General features: G+C 37.1%; 1 protein-coding gene across 2 annotated transcripts; it reads right to left on the reverse strand.

Moving 5' to 3' along the window:
• Nucleotides 1–283: 283 nt before the first annotated feature.
• Nucleotides 284–20,612, reverse strand: LOC110106359 (protein N-lysine methyltransferase METTL21A). 2 transcript variants are annotated; one of them, XM_020836241.2, is made up of 8 exons: nucleotides 20,489–20,612; nucleotides 20,348–20,415; nucleotides 20,143–20,244; nucleotides 19,980–20,053; nucleotides 11,102–11,156; nucleotides 10,870–10,971; nucleotides 10,685–10,793; nucleotides 284–571 (listed from the first exon to the last, which is right to left on the reverse strand). In XM_020836241.2, exons 1-8 carry the CDS (start codon nucleotides 20,548–20,550, stop codon nucleotides 442–444), a joined length of 702 nt encoding a protein of 233 aa, XP_020691900.1. In that variant the 5' UTR covers nucleotides 20,551–20,612; the 3' UTR covers nucleotides 284–441. The 2 variants fall into 2 exon arrangements, with proteins under 2 accessions (XP_020691900.1, XP_020691899.1); XM_020836240.2 differs by having other exon boundaries at nucleotides 20,143–20,262.
• Between the last annotated feature and the right edge of the window lie 1,293 nt (nucleotides 20,613–21,905).

A 21,905-nucleotide genomic window follows, 5' to 3' on the forward strand; every position in this document is an offset into this window, starting at 1 on the left:
TGAATTCAATTTTAAGCCTTCATAAAAAAAATTTCTAAATTTTAAAAGTTGAGTTATACACTTATTTTTTTTTAGGGCAAATGACATTGAGCAAGTTTTATCATATAATATAAGACTTCAAATTCAAGATCTTTTAATTGAAAGCTTAAACTTCTAACCAATGGACTAAAATAAGGTGCATTAGCTGATGCATCAGTCTTTTAATTAAGTGTTCAAGTCATCAATTGCTTCAAATAATGCATTCATCATAATAAAATATTAATAATTCAAGTGGAATCACCTGTTCATATATGGTTGGTTGAAATATTATTTAAAGAATATCAAAAGGAACAAAAAGGTATAAATAAGCATCCACTATCAAACAAAAAAGGTTGGAGCCAATTCTTCGCAAACTTTGATTTACATATAAATCAAAGAAATATTAAGACTTCATAGGAATTATCAATGTTGTTTGGGAAGGATAATCTCATATATGACCCCTTCAAGGTTTGAAATGATAGATCTGGTGCCTGCGACTTCATTAACTTCCATTCCAAGCTTGACAGCTTCATTGATAACCATTTCATCCATGCTGAACATCAAGGCAAGCACATGTCAGTTTCAAAAATCTAATTTGGAAATAGCAAACTATAAGGCAGTTACAGACAGAATTACAGACAGACAGGTAAATATATTAATAGGAGCACAAAAGGTTGCATTAGGGAGGAGGGAGCTCTATAATTAAGTTTATGATACCGTGAAATTGAGAGTGAAGCTTTAGTGGGGAAAGTAGAAGAAAGTTATGAAAGATATTGGATAGTGGAATCAACTACAATGTTATATACTACACCATTTCTTGACCAATCCATTCATCTCGCACAATACCTAGCAAGCATTCTCATTCTTGAGGTGATTTAAGACAGGTAAGAAGATCTTCAACATATTATATATATGAGACAATCAAAGATTTTAACTTAGTTGAAGTTTATTTACATTTCATGTAATAGAAAGGGCAAACCATGTAAGGTTGGATGGAATGATTTTCAATTGTCAAAATCATTTTGAAATTATTTTAATCAACCAAAAAGTGGGAATTCATAATTACAATCAGTGATTTCATTAAATCTCTTAAATTTGTTCTGATTAGTTTTGCTTCTACAATTGGAGCTACCAATAAGGAGAGATTAGTCATCTTTGTGGATTAATTTGAAAACCAAACAAAATTAGGATTTTAGAACTCCAACATATCCTCCTCTTCCTCTGTACTTGTCCTAACCATGCCCCACCTTCTTAGAGCTTTAAACTCTCCCCTCTCATAAATATGAGCCAAATCAACTCCCAAAAATCTAAAACTTGCACTGCCAAACTTTAACAACTCCACTTCCAAAGCTCATCTCTCTCCAAATTTTAATCAATTTATCCATCAACTTCTCATTTGTTTTTCAATATCTCAATCCTCTACTTTGGAGGTCCTCTTCCTTTTATTAAAAAAAAAATCATGATATTTGAAAACTAATTTCAACGCTAAATCAAACTACAAGTTCAAATTTAGCCAGCCCTTTCATAAACTTCAACTAACCTTAAACCATATTTTCACCAACTCTAGAAACTTCTTTGTAGATCTTCATATATGCTCCAAAATTGGGTTCATGTGCGTTCGACAAGAATAACATTTGAATAATGCAACGTTGCATGCATATCAAGTTAAAAATATCCTGACAATAGTCAACTAACACGATGTTGCACGTAGCAAGCTCAAAATGCCTCAGCTCTACCAAGATGCATCACATCCTCTCCATTCACACAACCACCTTCAACCACTAGCTCGCCTGATCTCACCTGAACTCAACATACTTAACCCAGCCACCTCACTTCCTCTCTACAAACTTAATGTCTCCACTTCCTCTCTTACCTCACACACTCGCTCTCCACCCTATCTTCTATCTTTCTCTCACAAGCACTCACCTCCTCTCCTCCTATTTTCTCTATAAACAAAGAGCAAAACTTCGCTCCCACCCTCTCTCTACAATTCCACTCGCTGTCTCTTTCTTCCTCCCTCTAGCAAAATATGTGAGGTTGATAAATCAAATTCAATCTGGAAAGATATCAAAATTGCAAGTAAATGAGCAAGACATGATTTTCTATGGTAATAGATTTTAGGTCTTGAGTGGTATGAGGAAGGAGGTTCCGCATGAAGCCCACTATTTTGGGTACATTGTTCAACTATGCAGCAACAAGATATATCATGATTTGAGGACTATATTTTGGTGGCATTGATTGAAGCGAGAAGTGAGAATTTGTTTCTAAGTATGAATCATGTCAAATTGTGAAAGCTGAGCATCAGAGACTCAGTTGATTATTGCAATCATTGCTTATTTCTGAGTGCAAGTGGGAGGAGATTACTATGAGTTTCCTAAGTCCAGGCAAGGTCATGATGCAGTGTGGGTGATTGTAGATATATTGACAAAATCTGCTCATTTTCTTCTAGTGAGGCAGACAAATCCTTTTGATAACCTGACTTAGTTGTATATGGAGGTCACAGACTACACGGAATCCTTAAGATTATCATTTTTTAAGATGACGACATTGTTTACCTCAAAACCATGAAAAGGTATTCATGAAGGCCTGGCGGATGAAGTTGCATATCAGTATGACTTTCCAACCCCAAATGAATGGGCAGTTTAAGAGAGTTATTCATATTTTAGAGGATCTATTGAGACTGTGTTTTAGTGGAAGCTTGAAAGATCATGTGACATTGATTGCATTTTCTTATAATAACAGCTTCCAGGCAAGCATTGGTATGACCTCATATGAAATATTATATAGGAGGTGCAGGACATCATTGTAATGGTCTTAAGTAGGAGAAAGAAAGGTGATATCTTCTGAGCTCATAAATAATGCTAGAAGAAGCTCAGCAGACAGATGAAATTTTTACCCGAAGCAAAGTCTATAAAATTTCAAGTTGGAGACTTTGTGTATCTGAAAGTCAGTCCAATGAAAGGAGTAAGCAGTTTAGAAAGGATGGTAAATTAACTTCTCGGTATATAAGATCATTTGAGGTGATAGAAAGGATTGAGAAATCTGCTTATAAATAATTTCAAACAGATCACATATCGAATAATCATAATACATTTCATGTATCATTATTGAGAAAATGGGTATCAGATGTAGACTCGAGAATTCATAAAAGATGAGGTGGAATTGCAACCTGATCTGACCTATAGAGAAAAACCTAAACATATTTTGGCTTTTGATTTGAATCAGTTAAGGAATAAATAAATTCCAATAGTTAAAGTTCAATAAAACCATTTTTTGAACAAGAAGCAATCCGTGAAAAAAAGGCTGAAATGAGACAATTGTATCCAAATTTGTTTTAATAGTATTGTATAATGAGAACGTCGAGGACAATATTTTATATAAAGGAAGGATATAATATCTGTTATCCATAAATTGAGGTAATTATTGTCGATGCTTGTCTAATTTTAATTTAAATGACAATTTTGAGTCCTAGGGTGTTTCATGAACTCTAGAGCAAGTCAGAAAGTAAACTAGATAAAAGATTTTTAATTTAAGAAATTTCTCTTGGAGCACCACAGCATCGAGTGGGCAGTACTGTGATGTTGAGCTCTCTAGTGAGAAATTTAGTTTAAACGTGCATTGTGGCATTGGGTTGTACCGCCATAATGGTGTGCTCTCAATTTGAATAGATTCTAGGGGAATCCAAAAATTCAGCTCAATGCAGCGGCATTAAGGAGCTGGTGTTGCGGTGCTTATTAAATTAGTAGTTTTTATATAATTAAATATCTAAAATCACATGCATTTAACCATTTCCCCAGCCATCTTGCTGAAGAAGGAAGGGAAAGAAGAGGAGAGAAAAGAGAAAGAAGGAGAGAGTTTAGAGGCCAAAACTCAAGATTCGTCCGTCAGGACTATTCAGGATGTTATAAAGCACAAGATAGACTCTTAAACCCCTATCTATGATTTCAATTTAGTGAAATTATAAAAAGGTATGATTAAAATATGTTTTCTTGGGTTTTACAATGTTTTTAATAGCGTAGTTTTTAATATGTTATTTGTTGACCTGTGGATGTAACCATGATCTAACTCAAACAACCGGTACCCACGATCCCGCGACCTTCAACCGTCTCTCCTCACGATCTCACACGAATAAAATACTCGATTGTCCGATTTTGCACTATCACGCTCTCAGAACCGCAAAAACAAAATAAAATCACAAGCAAGGAGTTTTGGAAACTTACCTCAGACGAACAAAGTCCGTGACGCACTCGCCGAGTCCGCCTTTCCCAAGCTTGAAGTCGAACTTGAAGCCCCCAGTCTCCACCTCTTGCTCGTTGATTGAGCCGATCGCTGCCCCTTCCATTGGTCCCAACAACCTCATTGCCAGTGCCCTAGGCGCAAACTGCCGCCTGCCTTCGCCGTTGACTCGTCGGCCCGACCTTCAGCCGCCGGCCCAACCAGCAATGGTCAATCCCGATTGCCACCTCCGTGCCCGAGCCTGACCCGACGTCGCTTCGGTCTCTTCGTAGGCGTGCCTTTCAGGCTATCCCTCTCCCTCTGTTATATATCTATAATTATTTTTATTACTTATTATAAGAAAAAAGAGAGCAAAAAACACCGTAGGAGGAGAATTTTGAAGGAAGTCCCGGGATTGATATGATCCCCTGAAGCCAGGAGTTTACCGAAATAAAAACTGACAAAGGACCTCCAACATCTTAATTTGAATCCTATATATATATATATATATATGATTAATTAATTATCATTCTAATAAATTAAGAAAAAGGGAGCAGGAGTTTCCAATTAATCGGAATATAAAAAAATGAGGGGGAGAGAATATTTCCATTTACATAAACCATTAAATAAATGATAGTGCACCTAAAAGTGACTTATAAAGTAGATGCTTGTTATAATCAAATCAGAAAACAACATTAAATCAATCTAAATATGATAATATAAATAGTGTTAATGGCAAATGACAATCTTGTTTCTATAATTAAAGGAAATTAACAATTGATTTTGACTTTAATGTACTATTCAAGAGGAATTTGACAATGTACAATTTTGAGATTATATAAAATCAAAGCATATTAATTTGATGCATCTTTTAGCAAAATCAAGATCATGCTACTATAGTCTTTGCTTGAAAATATTTATCATGTATCTCCTCCTGTCTTAGCAATGTATGATTAAAGTTGGTTCTAAAAAATTTTTTGAGAGAACTCCATTCAAACGAAGAACCTCAGCAACATTCTTTTTCTGTGGGATGAGCCTTTTATAGTAGATAGTCTTTTTGCAATGATGAATTTTGATGCACAAGAGTCATTATATTATCCATAACATTTACACGATATTCTGCAATCAATAGTTGTGGGGAGATATATTCAAAGAGTTGTGCCAATGCTATGTGATGTGTCATTTGACTCCAATACAGTAGACCACTCCTATGCTATTAACATTATAGCAAGAGCCTTATATAGCTTCTTTTCAACACTCTTCCATGATAATTATCCATAATTTGTTAGAAGCTATATCATGAATACGTGAGAAGGGGCAAGGATCTTATTGATCTAGAAAATTAAAAGTTATATCACGATGATTAGAGGCTTGATGATTACTTGTTGATTCAGGGTATCTATAGATATAATGAGGCTATGGTTCATTTGATTGTGTGCAAATGTACTAAAGATAGGGCTTAACTGTGATCCGCCAAAATATTTCACTCCAAGAAACATCATGAATTCAAACATCATCGGATATGCAATATTTGTATAAGCAGACAGAAGACAACTCGTATAATAACTCAAAATTATATACTAAAATAAAATCCTGCATGTGCTCCGATCAACGTGTTAAAATTACAAACACAAATGTTTGAAAATGCTGTGCAGGATTAAATGCTCACTAATATTGTTCCAACTCAAGCTTATGAGTTTATGTTTTTGATGATAACAAATATTATGGCTCACTTTCTGTTATCTACTTATATTTGCAATATATGTTTATTTGTGTGTATACTAATATTTCATGAATACCATACAACATCAAACAAAGAATCAGAGCTCAAGATTTGGTTGAATAATGTTATGTTGTAAAAGGGTCTTTAATATTCATTGATGTAATTTTGATTTCTTGAGTCAAGTCTTGTAAGGGTGTATGCTTGCTTGATGACCATGTAAACACACTCAAAAGAGTGAGAACTAGTTAAATCCAGAAGATCAAGTTTTGAACTAACCGTACTGGACGATTTTGGATCCTCCACAACGATCCTTTATGATCTTGGAAAATAGCCGCCAATACTAATTTAGGCAAGATTTTAAGATTTAATTTTTGTTCTAATCGTTCCGGACAATCTGGATAGTCCAAGACGATCAATACAAATCATGCCTAAATTGATCCTGTGATTTGGGGATTAATTAATCCGATCGTTCTAGACGATTTGTATATCGTACTGGACGATGTTTGCCGACATACTTGATTTTCCTAAATCGTCCAAGCCAAAATACCATAATTTTTCTTCTAATCGTCCTGGACAATCCACAATATTGTCCTAGACAATCTTTACATTTTTGTACTAATCCTCCTGTACTATCTAAATATCGTCTAGGACTATCAGGTCAAATTCTGCACATCGTACTGGACGATCCTGCGATTGTCCAGGACGATTCTAGGCATCGAAATTGAGTTTTTAGGGTTTTCTGAAGCCATTTTTTTAAGCGCATCGTACAGGACGATCCTGCGATCGTCCTGGATAATGTTTGGCTCCGAAATTGAGTTTTTAGGATTTTTAGAAGCTCTCTTTTCATGCATATCGTACGGGACGATCCGACGATCATCCTGGACGATAATGTCGGTTTTGCAAATCTATTTAAAGACCTCTTGCTTTCTCATGAATAGTGTATTTGACAGCCATTGAAGCTTCGTTCTTCTGGAGGAGACTTGAAGAGAGAGCTTGAAAGGGAGAGAAGAAATTGTGAAGTTTGAGAGAGGGAGAAGATCTTTGGAGAGGGTTTCAAGGGAGTGTGGAGGGGGTTCAACACGGTTGCTCCGGTGAGCTTGTACCTTAGTACCATCGGATTCAAGGCTCATCTTGAGGGAAGTTTTGGGAAGAAGAAGATCTTTTTGGTGTCAAAGGGCCCGACTACTCCGCCGCACCGGGAAAGGTAGAAGTGATTTTGTAAGGGCTTCTCCTCCTAGTTGTGGGGGCTAAAGGAGAGACACTAAGTTTAGTGTAATATTCAGAGGGTGCCTCCGAGGAGTGGACGTAGGTCAAGGTTTAACCGAACCACTATAAATCTGGTGTATTTTTTTCTTTTATTATTTCCGCATTTAATTTTCGCATTTTGGTTTTATTGTGGTGAATTGTGTTTTGATTTAAGATTCGTGATTTGTTTGAAAAGTTTTTAAAATACCAATTCACCTCCCTCTTGGTTAGCCTTTGAGCTAGTTCATAAGGGCTTAACATCCCTAACAAACTTTCAAGTGCTAACAGTGCACTTTCAAATATAACATTCTATTTTCAAACATAATATAACTCGCATGTGCTCCGATCATTACATATGATTCATAAATCTAACAATCTGAGAATTGTGCACGGGTCAAATATTCAAGTTTCATCTTCCTCCATAAAAGACTTGAGCCGACCTGACTTGAATCATAAAATGCCTCCCAAATTTCTATAAAAGTACAAGTGACTTTAACATCACCCTGATGATGTTCGTGTTGAATATAAATATCAATCGGAGGGCTTAAATCTCAAAACCAATAAAAGATTATCTTTTTAAAATAAAATATATCACTTAAAACTAAAACTCATTCACCTCCCACAACCATTTTTTGGGGGTGATAAATTTGAAATTAACCTCAGCTCACAAAGAGCGAATGTCGAGTCGGGTGTATCACTAAGGTTCATCCTCAAATAGTGTCTTGCTTGCAAGGAAGTGGCACGTGCCCTTTGATTGAGTAGTTTTGCTGCAAAAATAGCACCATTATATTATGATCACGGCCAAAGCCCATATAAACCCTAATGACGTCAAACCCTTGAATAATGAATCATAGGGTATATTCGATAGGCGTAAATCCCTCTATCAACTAAGGTAGATTCAGATCTTTCCCCTTAGACAAACACCAATCCAGGTCTACAAGATATTCTTGGATGAAGCACCCATGGCTACCGATAAGAAAACTTCTATCAGGTTGGGTCGACTACCTCCTATAACTAAATAGACCAGGGAACATGACAGCCCGGGATGACAGAACCATGGGATCTTGATCGGGCTCATCTTTATTCCCCCATCACCACTTTTATGTTTATGGTTATAAACTTTAAGTCTTAAACTCCAAAATTCATATCCCAAATTCAAATCCTAAAATCGTTGCTATTATACACTGGATTTACAACCTTTGCGACCTCTTTAATAACTAGCCTTAATCGAAAGTTCTCTTGTTATCAAGAGTGGTAATTAACTATAAGGGATTGCGCCAATAGAAAACCATAACTCAGATCATAAAGTCCTCATAAAATGAGGGCAAAATCTCTAGGTGGTGTCTTATCTAAAAACCTAATGTCTTCTGAAAATTCACCCGAAACAAAAGCTCGTTAAAACTCTCCGCCGTCATAAACAAACAAGAAAAGAGACTGGTGTGGAAAGGTTCGGGCGCGATGAATTTTTGGAGCCCACATTATTGTATTCCTTATTATGAATATTTTGACTATATGAAATTGAAGGTTTATCAGTTGGTTTTTCTTGCACAAATTTATGAATATAATATTAAATTAAAGCGTTACTAATAAATGCAATAGTTACATAAAAATCTTAAAATGTTCATATGAATGTTACTCTAAAATTAGAAAATAAATGGGCAATGTTCAATGAGTATTATGTTTTACAAGAAATGTAGCTTTTTATAGGAAATTCATGCATTATCTGAGTATTGCATTGGATTTCTAATTAAATTATTGTTGCATTATATTTGCATTATGCATAATATGGCATTGAAGATGTTTTGATATTACAGGAAAGGGTAAGACCCTGATAGAGTAGTTGAAGTGTTGAGGTAGGATCCTTTGTGTATGAGTGGCGAAGGTATTATTTTGTTAAACCAATTTTTAATCCTTTCTGATGTATAGATGATTGAAAGTTGACTGGATTAATATATTTATTTTCTGATAAAATAAAATTAGTTTATATTTGCTTTTGTATTTTGGATTTTAGTCTATGGTTGTCTTTGGTTAATGAATGAGTTACCATTCTCACAACCACCATCTCCTAAATTCAAGATTCCACAATTATAGTATTATTAGTGAGCTTTTTATCCTACTTATAATAAAGTGTGATTCAAAATATAGGTGTACACCCAATCTTAAACAAGATATGATATCACCTCCTCCCTAAACCCAACGATACATGAGTATTGGTTTTTGTGTTGAGCCTAGTATGCATAATATCCTTTGCTAAGTTCAATCTTTAATTGATGGATAGTTTTCCATCTCAAAGACGTCTTGGAATAACTCCTGTAACCAACTAAATTAATTTACATCTTCAAGTGCTTCATACTGAACTATCACCGCTCAAAAGTACTCAATATGCATAGATTTAATTCCACACTGATCATTACCTAATTTACCACACAATATTTGATGAAACTTACTAAATATGCTTGCGCAAAAGAGGCAAGGTGATCGACTACCCAAAAAGAGGTTTCATTCGAGAAAGGTATGAGAACACTAAAATCATTATTAAATGAATAAATCTTTCTTCTGAACTTGTTATACAACTAAACGAATCATTTCTTGACAATATAGCGAGGAGAAAGTTTTCACAAAAAAAAAAAAAAGTTGTTTTTCACTTCTACATTATACTGTAGAATCAGTGTTTAGATCTATTATATTATTAGGAATAGATAAAACCTAATTCAAATATAGAGAGAAAAAATGAACAGAGAACTAAAAAAAGATAAACGTACAAAAATGTGAAAAAGCATGCAATGATGGCTAAATCTTGTCGCCACTATTATAAATTTCACAATGATTTGATGGTCGAGAATTATAGACTTGATTTATCTAATACAACATAAATATGACACCATCCTATTTATAAAGAAAAATCTAAAATAAGTAAATAAATAAATAAATAAAAAATCTAAGGCAACTGAAAATGCAATAAAATGCTCAAAACGTCTATAATGAAATAGCCCATAAATATCGGATGATTGTAGGGGCTCCTCACTCGAACCCTTGGGAAGGGGGCTCCGCACCCTCTCTCCCAAACCTCATACGGACCTTATAACGAAGACCAACTCACAACTACATCTATGTAGTGAGTTTTCTTCCTAGGATAAAAATTGAACTTCACGGCTTAATACAAAACTAAGATTTGCTTCTCTCCACAAAAACTTTTATTCAATGTCTCTTCTCCTGAAATTGATAGAACAAAGAAATAGAAAAGATGCATGTATGGGTACAGACAAACCTGGTACTACAAACCTATATATTATTGAAGATATAGTATAAAAATTCTTGGCTTTTAAGAAATTGTTTTAACCAAGATTTTTTGAATGTCCAAACACAAGCATTCTCTAACTAAAGTATATAAGGGGAACTGATCTTTGATTTTTTTTTTTCTTTTGACACCTTTAACAGCAGAAAGAATATAAGGGGAACTGATTAGAAATAAAATCCGCTTACTTCTTAGTCCGAGACACATAAGCTAGTATGAATCTGCATTTGCCTGCCTGGGAACGAAGAAGTATCTCCACAGTTCTAAAAAGTACAGGAACACTAGACTGTTGAAAGCTTATGCACTGTTAAGGATCATATAAATAATTATATTAATAACTCAATAAAGAAAATAAGAGGGCTTCTTAGGATATAAATATCAGCCCCGAGAATAAGATCAAATCCCCCACGGTACTTTTGCAAAATCTGGCCCAACTGATCACGATTTCCCCATTCAAGCTTCTCAGCATTTAATCCTGCAAGCCATGAGATTGATAGTTTTATCCATCTAACAATGCTGTGATATGACTGATAACACATGTAGTCATTATTTTGATTTAATCAAAATATAGGTAGATTCAACCTCAAATCCTCGAAATTACTTACCAGAAGAAATCAGATTTCCAAAAGATGATTCAAGTGCTATATTCTTCCTCAGAATCTAACAACTTAAACAAATAACCCATTAATATAAAAACATCACAAAATGATTTTTGCTCTTAGTCAATTCTGCATGCCTAATTATAAACGATGAATGATTCTTGAAACTAAGAACAAAACAGAATTATTTGGAAACTGGTATGGTTTTCAAAAGGCTTGACAAACAACATAGTATAAAACGGATTTTATCTTCACCATTAATGTTAAGTTCTAGAACTTAATTATTGACCTACGAAGAAAACGAGCTACATAAACCTATTTTGTAGGTTTTTATGTTGTCATTATGGAGCTCAAAATATGTTACTGTATGTTAGGTTGCCCTAATCATTCTTTAGCAAATTAGGGCTATAATCCCCTACAATCAAACCATAGTGAAATCTTCACTGTGAAAATACTACGTAATTATCATTTGGTGGTCTTTATAAAATATTGTGAGCTTTTGCACAATGATCTCTTTTTCTATTTTCATTTTTTTTTCACTATCATTGTCTTTCCCAACAATTATTCACTAATAGAAATGAACCTTTTTTATGCAGTAGGCAATATTTGAAGGACTATGTTGATTCCTATTTTTAAGAATAAATGTGATACATTAGAACTGCCCAAAATTGGGCCGGCTCAACCCAATAGGCGGGCAACTCAGAAATAGGGGCGGGAAGGCCAAGCTTTCAAGGATGAGAGTCCAAGTGGTGGGGGGGCTACGTGGTTGGAAAGGGAGGAGAATTAAAAGAGTCGATGACATATCAAAGGAGAATGTGGGAGAAAATATGGAGGAAAAAATTCAGGTTTAGGTGGGGAAATAGGGAGAGTTATATTAGGCCTTTTGGTTGTATTTTTTTTTTCCATGAAGATTTGTGAGTGTTCTTGCTATCCACTGTTTTTTGTGAGGGATTCTAGTGGCATCTAGAGTTTGGAAGAGAAAGTTCTCCTCTCGAAAGAGGACCATTTTATCTTGCTTGTTCATATTTGCTTTTTATCAAGAAAATATGTTTGGTTTACTGAAATTTACTGTTTGTTCACTGATTTTGGTGTTCAAGTCCTAACAAATTAGTATCAAAGCAATTTCTTAGGACCGATGGCAGGGAGAAGAGTTGAAGCGTTAGAGGAAAAGTTGAATGGGGAAGTAGGGCAGCTGCGAACGGATGTAGGATCGTTGAATGAGCGTTTTTTACCGATGGAAGGAAAGTTTGGGAATCTAGAGGTGATGATGAAGCGGATGTTGGAGTTTCAAACTAAAGCGGCTCCGCTGAAAGCAAGGAGAATCAGGAAAAATAACATACCGAGGGAAGACAGCGAGGTGAAAATTTTAGGAGAAGAGGAGGGAATACCCCACCTTGAGCCTCTACCAAGAAAGGGGATGGATGGAGAATATGGAGGTAAGAGGGAATGAGAAGAATATAACAGGTAGACTAACTTTGAAGGAAGAGGGATATGAAAGGAGAAGGGAGGAGAAGTAACCCTGGAGAGATTCCAATGCTCGCTTCATAGGAGGCATGAGGGGCAGAAGAGGAAATTGGGGCAGAGGTAATCCGAAGGTTAGGAAGCTAAAAATGTCGATGTTTAAAGACAAGGATGTGCATGGGAGGATCTAAAGAGTGGAGAGGTATTTTAAGGTGAATGGGTTAACAAAAGGTGAGAGACTTATGGCAGCAGCTCTATGTCTTGAGGGTAAGGCACTGGCAAGGTACCAATGGAGGGAGACGAAGCACCTGATCTGTTCGTGAGAAGAATTTAAGGATTGCTTGTTTGAGCATTTTTTAGCCAAGCGGGATGGGGATTACTATGAGCAATTATTTGCATTGACACAAGTAGGCACTGTGATGGAGTATCGAGAAAGATTTAGCTTCTGTCAAGACGCGTAGGGAGGTTATCAGAGACAGTGTTGGAGAGCAATTTCATGAAAGACCTCAATCCAGAGTTGAGAGCACTGGTGCGGGTAGCAAGGCCCCATGATTTGAGGGAGGCAATGAAATTGGCTCAGTTGATTGAGGACAAGAATTCACTGCAGAGTAGTAAGGGGGGTCAGTTTGGGAGGTTCTTACAGCATGATGACCACTTTCATGGCACATAGGGTACAGACTATACTAGTTCAAAGAGAGGCTTCAAAGGAGCGCAGCTCGGGAGTCCGACAAAGAGGAAACATCAAGAGGCTGATTGATGTTGAACTGCAAGACAAGAGGGTTAAGAGGCTATGTTTGAGATGTGACGAGAAATTTACACTGGGACATAGATGCAAAAAATCATACCTTATAGATTCTCTTTGTGTGTCATGAGAAAGGTGGAGGAGGTAGAAGCAATAAGGGAGGAGGTAGAGGAAGAGAAGTCTTTACTCTTGGAGGTGGCTGAAGTTTCATTGAGCTCTATAGTGGGATTCACCCTGAATCACACTATGAAGATGAGGGGATAGATAGGAGGAGAGGCAGTAGCGATCCTGGTGGACAGTGGGGCTACACATAATTTTATATCAAATCAGGTTGTTGACAAACTTGGGATGAAACTAGTGAGCATAAGAAGTTTTTGAGTGATTATGGGCACAAGAAAGGTAGAGAAGAGTAGAGGGATTTGTTAGGGTTTGGTGGTAGAGCTGCAGGGATTAACATTAGGGAGGATTTTCTTCCATTGGAGTTGGGAAGTACTGATTTGATTTTGGAAATGAAGTGACTACAAACCTTGGGGGAGACCAAGGTAAATTGAATGGCATTAGCTATAAAAATCAAGGTGGAGGGGAGGAAGGTGTTAATTAAGGGAGACCCCAGCTTATCCAAAGCAAAGTTTTCTATCAAAACCATGATTCGTGCCATACAAGGTGAAGGAAGAGGATTCTTGGTGGAGCTCAAGAGCTTGGAGGGAGGTGGGACAAAGGAGAAAGAGGATATTTCAGACATTATCCATCCACTATTTCGACAATTCAAATAGGCATTCCAGCTTCCCCAGGGATTGCCACCCCCACAGGAGCACGAGCATTCTATTGTTCTAAAGGAAGGATGAGATTGAAAGACTGATTTAGAAGATACTTGAAGATGAAATCATCAAGCCTAGTGTGAGTCATTTGGCTAGCATAGATAGAGGACATTCCAGACATTGTCCAGCTACTATTTCGACAGTTTAGGGAGGTATTTCAGCTTCCCTAGGTATTGCCACCCCCACGGGAGCACAAACACTCTATAGTTTTGAAGGAAAGAGTCTTCCCCATTCGTGTCCTGCCATAATGCCACCTTCAGATCCAGAATGACGAGATTGAGAGACTAATTCGGAAGATGCTTGAAACTAAAATCATCAAGCCTAGTGTGGACCCTTTCTCTAGTTCTGTATTGTTGGTGAAGAAAAAGAATAGAAGTTGGAGGTTCTGTGTAGACTACCGTGCCCTGAAAAAGGAAATTGTATCAGACAAATTTCTCATATTAGTCATTGATGAGCTATTAGATGAGTTGCATGGATCTATGATATTCTCTAAGATCAACTTGAAATTTAGGTTCCACCAAATCATAATGTGACTAAGAGACACCCACAAAATAGCTATCAGGACGCACGAGGAATATTATGAGTTCCTGGTGAAGCTTTTTGGCCTCACTAACGCAACGGCTACTTTCTACTCTCTGATGAATAGATTTCTGCCCTACTTGCGAAGGTTTGTGCTGGTAATTTTCTATAATGTTTTGGTATATAGCAGGTCTGAGGGGGAACACTTAGAGCATTTTGGAATTGTGTTATCTACCTTAAGAGAGCACACTTTGTTTGTCAATCAGAATAGGAGTTCATTTGCGCAACCCAAAGTGAAGTATTTAAGGCATGTGGTATTTCAGACGGAAGTGGCAGCTGACCAGAGTAAGATTGAGGCCATAGTCGGATGGCTTATACCTAAGACTTTGAAGGAGTTGAGAGAAATCTTGGGATTCACAGGTTAGTATCGAGAATTTGTGAAAGGATACAATTTTATAGTAGGGTCGTTGGCAGAACAATTCAAGAAGGATAACTTCGAATGTAGAGAATCATCAACCCATACATTTGAGGAGTTGACAAAGTCTATAAATATGTGCAAGTTTTAGCTCTCCCATATTTCAGCCAGCCTTTTGTAGTTGAGACAGATGCCTCGGGTTTTGGGTTGGGAGCAACACTCATACAAAACCAGAGACCAGTGGCCTATTTCAATCAAGTGTTGACGACTAGGGTAAGACTAAAGTCAATCTATGAAAGAGAATTGATAGCGATTGTTTTGGCCATTCATAAATGGAGGCCTCATTTATTGAGAAGAAGTTTCATCGTTAGAACTAATCAGAGGAGTTTAAAGTATTTGTTGGAGCAGAGAATGATCACTGAGGAGCATCAAAGGCGACTTTCCAAATTATTAGGCTATGAATTCGAGATTCAATATTAACCTGGAGTTGAAAACAAAATAGCAGATGGTTTATTCAAGTGCATGGGGGAGCCCCAAATGATGGCATTATCTATACCCTTATTGGTTGAATGGGAAGCACTAAGGAGAAAGAGCAAACAAGATGCAAGATTGAGGAGAATTAAGGAGGAGCTAGTGGAAAATAAGGACAGTCATCTGGGATATTCAGTGGTTGGACATAAGTTACTTTATAATGGACAGTTTGTGCTTCTAAAGGCCTCTTCTTACATTCCCTGCTTGCCTTGGAAGTTTCATGGGATGACCATTGAGGGCCATTTAGGGGTCAAAAAGACATATCGCCAACTTTCTGCAAAGTTGTATTAGGAGGGTATGCAGAAGGATGTTAAGAAGATGATGGCTAGATATAATATATGTCAGAGGCACAAGTATTTAACTATGTCACCAGGAGGACTCCTACAGTCATTTTCTCTTCCAGAAAAGGTGTGTGAGGAGGTGACCATGAACTTCATTAAAGGAATGCCAGGGTCAGAAAGATACATTATGATATTAGTGGAAGTGGATCGATTGAGTTAAATATGCTCATTTCATTCTCCTTCGCCACCTCTATACAACATTATCAGTAGCGACGATTTTCATGAGGGAGGTGGTGAAACTACATGGGATACCGTAATCGATTGTATTGAATCGAAACAAGATCTTTTCAACCACTTCTAGAAGGAATTATTCAAGATGTAAGGGACAATTCTGAAAAAGATCATTGCTTATCATCCTTAGATAGACCAACAGACAGGGGTGATCAATTATAGTGTGGAGACTTATCTTCGATGCTTTGTATTGAATACACCAAAGTTGTGGGAAAAATAGTTGGCATGTACAAAGTATTAGTATAACACTTCCTATCATTCAACATCTCAGATAACACTGTTCAAGGTGTTATACGGAAGAGATCCGCCTCACTTGATATATTATGGATAAGGCAGCATACCGATAGCGTTAGTAGAGCAGTACTTAGAGGACAGACAAGATCTTGATGGAGCTGAAGGGGCATTTGTTGAGAGTTTAACAAATTATGAAGAGGCAAACAAATGCACACAGGAGAGACATTCAATTTGAGGTGAGGGACATGTTTTACTTGAAGTCGGGTGGGGGATAAGTTTTACTTGAAGCTTCGACCCTACAGATAGAGAACCTTGGCACATGGAAGAAATGAGAAGTTATCACCCTGTTATTTTGGTCCTTACAAGATAGTGGAGCGTAGGGGTGTCAATTTTTGACACTACCCGAAATACGACCCGAACCCGACCCGGAAAAATTCGGCTTAGGGTCAACCCGGACCCGAAACGGGTCGGGTTCAACAAATCAACCCATTTTAAAAATTGGGTCGGGTTGACCCAGCAACCCGAAATTGACACGAAAACTCCTATTTGACCCGAAAATCCGATTTTGACCCGAAAATCAAAGATTGACCTAATTTTTGACCTAAAAACTAGCAATTTTAGGTCAACTTCGAGTCATTCATGTCGGGTCGGGTTGACCCCGACCCGAATCGGGTCGGGTTCGGGTCCGGAAACCTGACCCGTTTTTAAAAAACGGGTCGGGTTTGGGTTGACCCGAATAGTGCCGGGTCAATTTCAGGTTCGAACAGAACCCGACCCTTGACCTGAATTGACACCCATAGTGGAGCGCATCAATGTCGTGGCATATCACATACAATTACCACCATCTACCATCCACCTAGTATTTCATGTGTCCCAATTGCAATGTGTCATTGGAGCCCCTTATATTTTCATCACTTCCCCTGATCTTGACAAATGACATGGAGGTGTTGTTAGAACCACTGGATGTTGAAGGAGTGCGCCAGGAAGTAACAGGAAGCAAAGAAGTGTTCATCAGGTGAAAAAAACTTATCAGAGTACGAGGCCACATGAGAGTCCTATCAGATTATTCAACAATAATTTCCTTCATTCCACCTTGAAGACAAGGTGGCACTATTGGCGGGAGTATTGATGGACTGATTAAGCCAGTCCATGCACTACAATCAATCCAAAATTGGGCCGGGTCAACCTAGTAGGCGAGCGGCTCAAAATAGGGGCAGGAAGGCCAGGCGGGCGGTCAAGGATGTCGGCCCAGGTGTGGGGGCGACTGCTTGGTTGTAAAGGGAGGAGAATTAAAGGGGGAGATGGAAAGGGAGTAGAATTAAATGAGTGAATCACTTATCAAAAGAGCATGTGGGGGAAAAATATGGAGTAAATTCAGATTTTGGAGGAAAAATAGAAAGCGATATTAGGCTTTTGGTTGTATTTTTTTTTTTCTCCATACAGATTTTGTGAGTATTCTTACTAACTTTTTTTTTGTGATGGATTCTTACAGCATCTAGAGTTTGGGAGAGAAAGTCCTCCTCTCGAAAGAGGAATAATGTATCTTACTTTTTCGTGTTTACTTCCTTATAAAAAAATATGTGTGGTTTGCTGAAATTTACATTTTGTTCGTTAATTTTGGTGTTCAAGTCCTAACACAAAAGTGTGCGAATTATAGAGGATTATATTAATGTGTCATACATTAAAACTATGGGAGAGAGTTACTGAGCATAGGTTACGACGTGATACTAATGTTTCTCAAAATATATTTAGATTCATGCCAGATAGGTTTACTATGGAAGCTATACATTTATGAATAAGTTTGATGGAGAAGTATAGAGAGAATAAAAAGGATCCAAATGAAATTCATTGATTTAAAGAAAGCATATGATAAAGTTCCAAGAGAAGTACTCTTGAGAGTTCAAGGAAAAAAATGAGTTAATAATACTTATATTCAAGTCATTAAGGATATGTATGCAGTAGCTGTTGTGTTCAAACACAAGGTGATTTGAACAATTTTTTTTTTTATTTCAGCTGGATTACATCAAGGATCAACTTTAAGCCCATATTTTTTTGCTTTAGTCATGAATGTTCTAACTAAACATTTACAAGAGGATGTACCATGGTGTATGTTTTTTGCTGATGATATTCTTCTTGTTGATAATAAGACTAGAGAGGTAGTTGAAGAAAACCTGATTTATGTTGGTCAACCTTAGAGTCTAAAGGTTTTCATTTGAGTAGATCTAAAATCGAATTCATGGAGAGTAAATTAGTAGTAATCAATCTAGATAAGGGGATGGTGACTTTAGGCAATCAAGTCATTAATTCATATTTATTTTAGATATCTTGAATCTATTGTTCAAAGTGATGGTGAAATAGATATGGATATTATTAGTAGAATTCAAGTTGGATGGTTGAAATGGAGGAATGCATCGGGCCTATTGTGTGATAGAAAAGTATCCCTCAAACCTAAAGGAAAATTCTATAAAATGGTGGTGAGACTTGTAATGCTTTATGGCATAGAATGTTGGTCATTAAAAGAGAAGCATAAAATTAAGTTTAAGTGTTGCAAAGATGATGAAGTGGATGAGTGGTTTCACTCTTAGAGAAAATGTGAAACGAGTATATACATGAAAAGGTTGGAGTAGCTATAATGGCCGATAAGATAAAAGAGAGTCACCTTAGATGCTTTGGTCTCATAAAATGTCAGCCTTTCGATCACCTAATTAGGATAATAAATGTATTGGATTTGTGCTATGTTAAAAAAAGTAGTGGTAAACCTAAAAAGACATGGCTAGAAAATATTAGAAATAATTTTTTTTTTATTAAAGGGTTGTTTGGTTGGAAGTAAAATGTGTGTAAAGTATTCCAAATGCAAATGCTTTGAATATATTGGTGTTTGGTTGGAAGAAAATTGAATGCAAAGTAAAGTAAAATAAACATAGTGTAAACCATTTTAGTTAATTTTTTAGGCAAATTAAACTCGCCTAGTTTTAAGCGAGAACCGTTGACACGGCAAACAAACATGCTTGACCACCGTCGGCCACAACCGGCTAGTGACACCACCCATCACTGACCATCACCACCGCCCATGGTTTAAAATTGCGCAATATGAGGCTCGCCTTGAGGCCCGCCTTTGCGCAATTCCAGCTCCACCGCCACCAACAGCCGACCACCACCACCACCACCATCTGCCACCGCCGACTACTACCATTAGTGGTTTGCTACCATCTTTGAACTTTACAGCGTAATTATTTTACTTTAAATTAAACAAAAAAAAATTAACTGTATTTACTTTACACTCATCTAAACAACTTCAAAGTATTCATTTTATACAGTATTCTTTTTATACAATATTCATTTTTAGCCAATCAAACAACCCAAAAATTTGAATGAGAAATTGATTCTTAACTAGACATAATGGAGGAGAAGGATTCACACAGCTGACCCCACATAAAAGCTTGATGTTGTTGTTGTTGTAGGAAAAATTCAAATTCATTGCATCATTGTATGATCTTTGTCAATCAATGACATGAATTACGATCAAATACATGCCAAAGTTTGAAAAATGAAAAAAATGCAAATAAATAGATCAAATGTAGTTATACCTAACCTCCAAAACCTCCTCATTATGATCAGTTAATACAACCTCGCTGCAAAATCTACTGCACAGAATACCTGTGATCCCTGCCAATACAAACAGATCTCTCAACTTGGCATAAAACACATGATAATTAATAAAAACTAGCAAAGATAAAATTACTTTTTTATCTTACCAACTCCAGAACCTAATTCAATAATGGAAAGCCCTTCAAGCATTTTTGGATTTCCTGAAAGGTAATTGTTCAGAAGAACTGCACCTGGCCATACTAACTGCCCTGTAAGATCATAATCAGCTGCAGAGAAAGAATTATAAAATGATTTAACCCCAAATTTAGGGTGAAATGTTAGCAGGTAATGTTAAAGATTCTTCGATCTTACTGGAAGAAGAACGAAGACAGAAGAGCTGAAGAGCAGAATTGCCAAAATTGAAAGTAGTGAGCTCATAGCTGCGAAAAATTCACATAATCTAACGGTTAAATCTGTTGATCTAAACAGAAATAGTAGGAGAAAAATTTTTACTCTCGATTGACGAAGAAGGAATCGTCCAGGAAGATATCCTCGTCGCTGTCGTCGTCCTTCATCTGGACAGCTTTTGCCGTTCGATTTCGGCGACCTCTTCCGAATTTTAGGGATTTATATTTAAAAATTTTATTAGTATACTATTTTTTTTAAGAAAAAAGTGTTATAATAAACTTTTTATTTTATACATAATTAACTAATATTGATTTTTAAAAATATAATTGTTGCCGGCTAGAATGTACGCTGCAGTAGAGTTTCTAAATTTCCGTCCGAGCGTTGTACGAATATTCAGCACAAAGACATAAAAGAAAGTGAACACCAGGATTTTTATATGGAAAATTCTGAAAAGGGAAAAACCACGGGGCCATGCCCAGTTGAAAAGTTCCACTAGTGTTGTGTAAATTACAAGAAGCTGATTCGTCCCACAAGTTAGGATAGGACAATCAGATTAAACTAAGTTTCTCCTGAATTAAAACAAAGTTATGCAAAATCCCGGCATTTCCCGAATATCCGGCAGAATTCCGGCGTATTCAGGCAGCGGGAAAAACTCTGACGGGGGTCGAGGAGGAGCTGATTCTCCTCTTCTTCTCTTCTTATGGCTTCTCTATCTTCTCACTTCAGTACCCTTGTGAATAATGAGGGCTCTATTTATAATTTTTCTTGAGTGGCATGGCTTGTAAATAGGTGAGAGATCAGGGGCGAATAGGGAGTGGTCGAATGGACTGTTGATGTTGAATCCTTCGATCGTGCACCGTTTGTTGGACATTTGAAGGCCTTAGTGATGTCGGAATATGACGGTCTTGGGCTCCTTGGATTCGTCTCGTCGAGACGGTTGATTCGAGTATAAGCTCGTTAAAATCGGAGACCGTTTGGTAACTTAAATTGTGATTCGAACCTTCCAACAACACTTCGAGTCTTCGATTTAGACTCATTTGAGCTCGGATTGAGTTGAATTAGGTGTCGTTGGATTTGTATTTTCGAGACGCTCAGTTTGACTGTAAGTTCACTGAAATAGGAGTTTTAGGTGCTCCCGGATTTAATTTATGGTTGATTTTTGCCTCAAGATTTGTGCACGATCAAGATGATTTCATGACGACGTATCAGTTGCCCCCCTATTTTCAGACGTCGAAGCTCCAGGAGTCTGAAAATATATGTTTCAAAAATTTATATTGGTCAAAATGCGAAAATTGTATTCCGAAAATTAAGTGTTCCTCGAAACTTGATCATAGAAGTCTTGTTGAGCTTCGAAAGTGTCAAAATTGAGTCCGGAACGTCGAAAAACGTGTTCGGAGACCCCAAAAACGTCAAATTTAGACTTTTCGGGATGAAATTCGGGCCCGGAATGGACCGGGCAGCCGAACCGGCCGGTCGGCCGCCACCGCCGGCACGGAACCGCCCGCCAGCCCACCGGCCCGCG

This window comes from Dendrobium catenatum, unplaced genomic scaffold, assembly GCF_001605985.2.
Source record: "Dendrobium catenatum unplaced genomic scaffold, ASM160598v2 fragScaff_scaffold_171, whole genome shotgun sequence".
Taxonomy (NCBI): domain Eukaryota; kingdom Viridiplantae; phylum Streptophyta; class Magnoliopsida; order Asparagales; family Orchidaceae; genus Dendrobium; species Dendrobium catenatum.

Coding starts and splice junctions, on each gene's coding strand:
- LOC110106359 (XM_020836240.2), bottom strand. CDS start 20,550: ATGAAGGACGACGACAGCGACGAGGATATCTTCCTGGACGATTCCTTC. Junction 11,157..19,979: donor ATAATGAGGAGGTTTTGGAG/GTTAGGTATAAC, acceptor TTAAGTTGTTAG/ATTCTGAGGAAGAATATAGC. Junction 10,794..10,869: donor TATTCTCGGGGCTGATATTT/ATATCCTAAGAA, acceptor AACAGTGCATAA/GCTTTCAACAGTCTAGTGTT.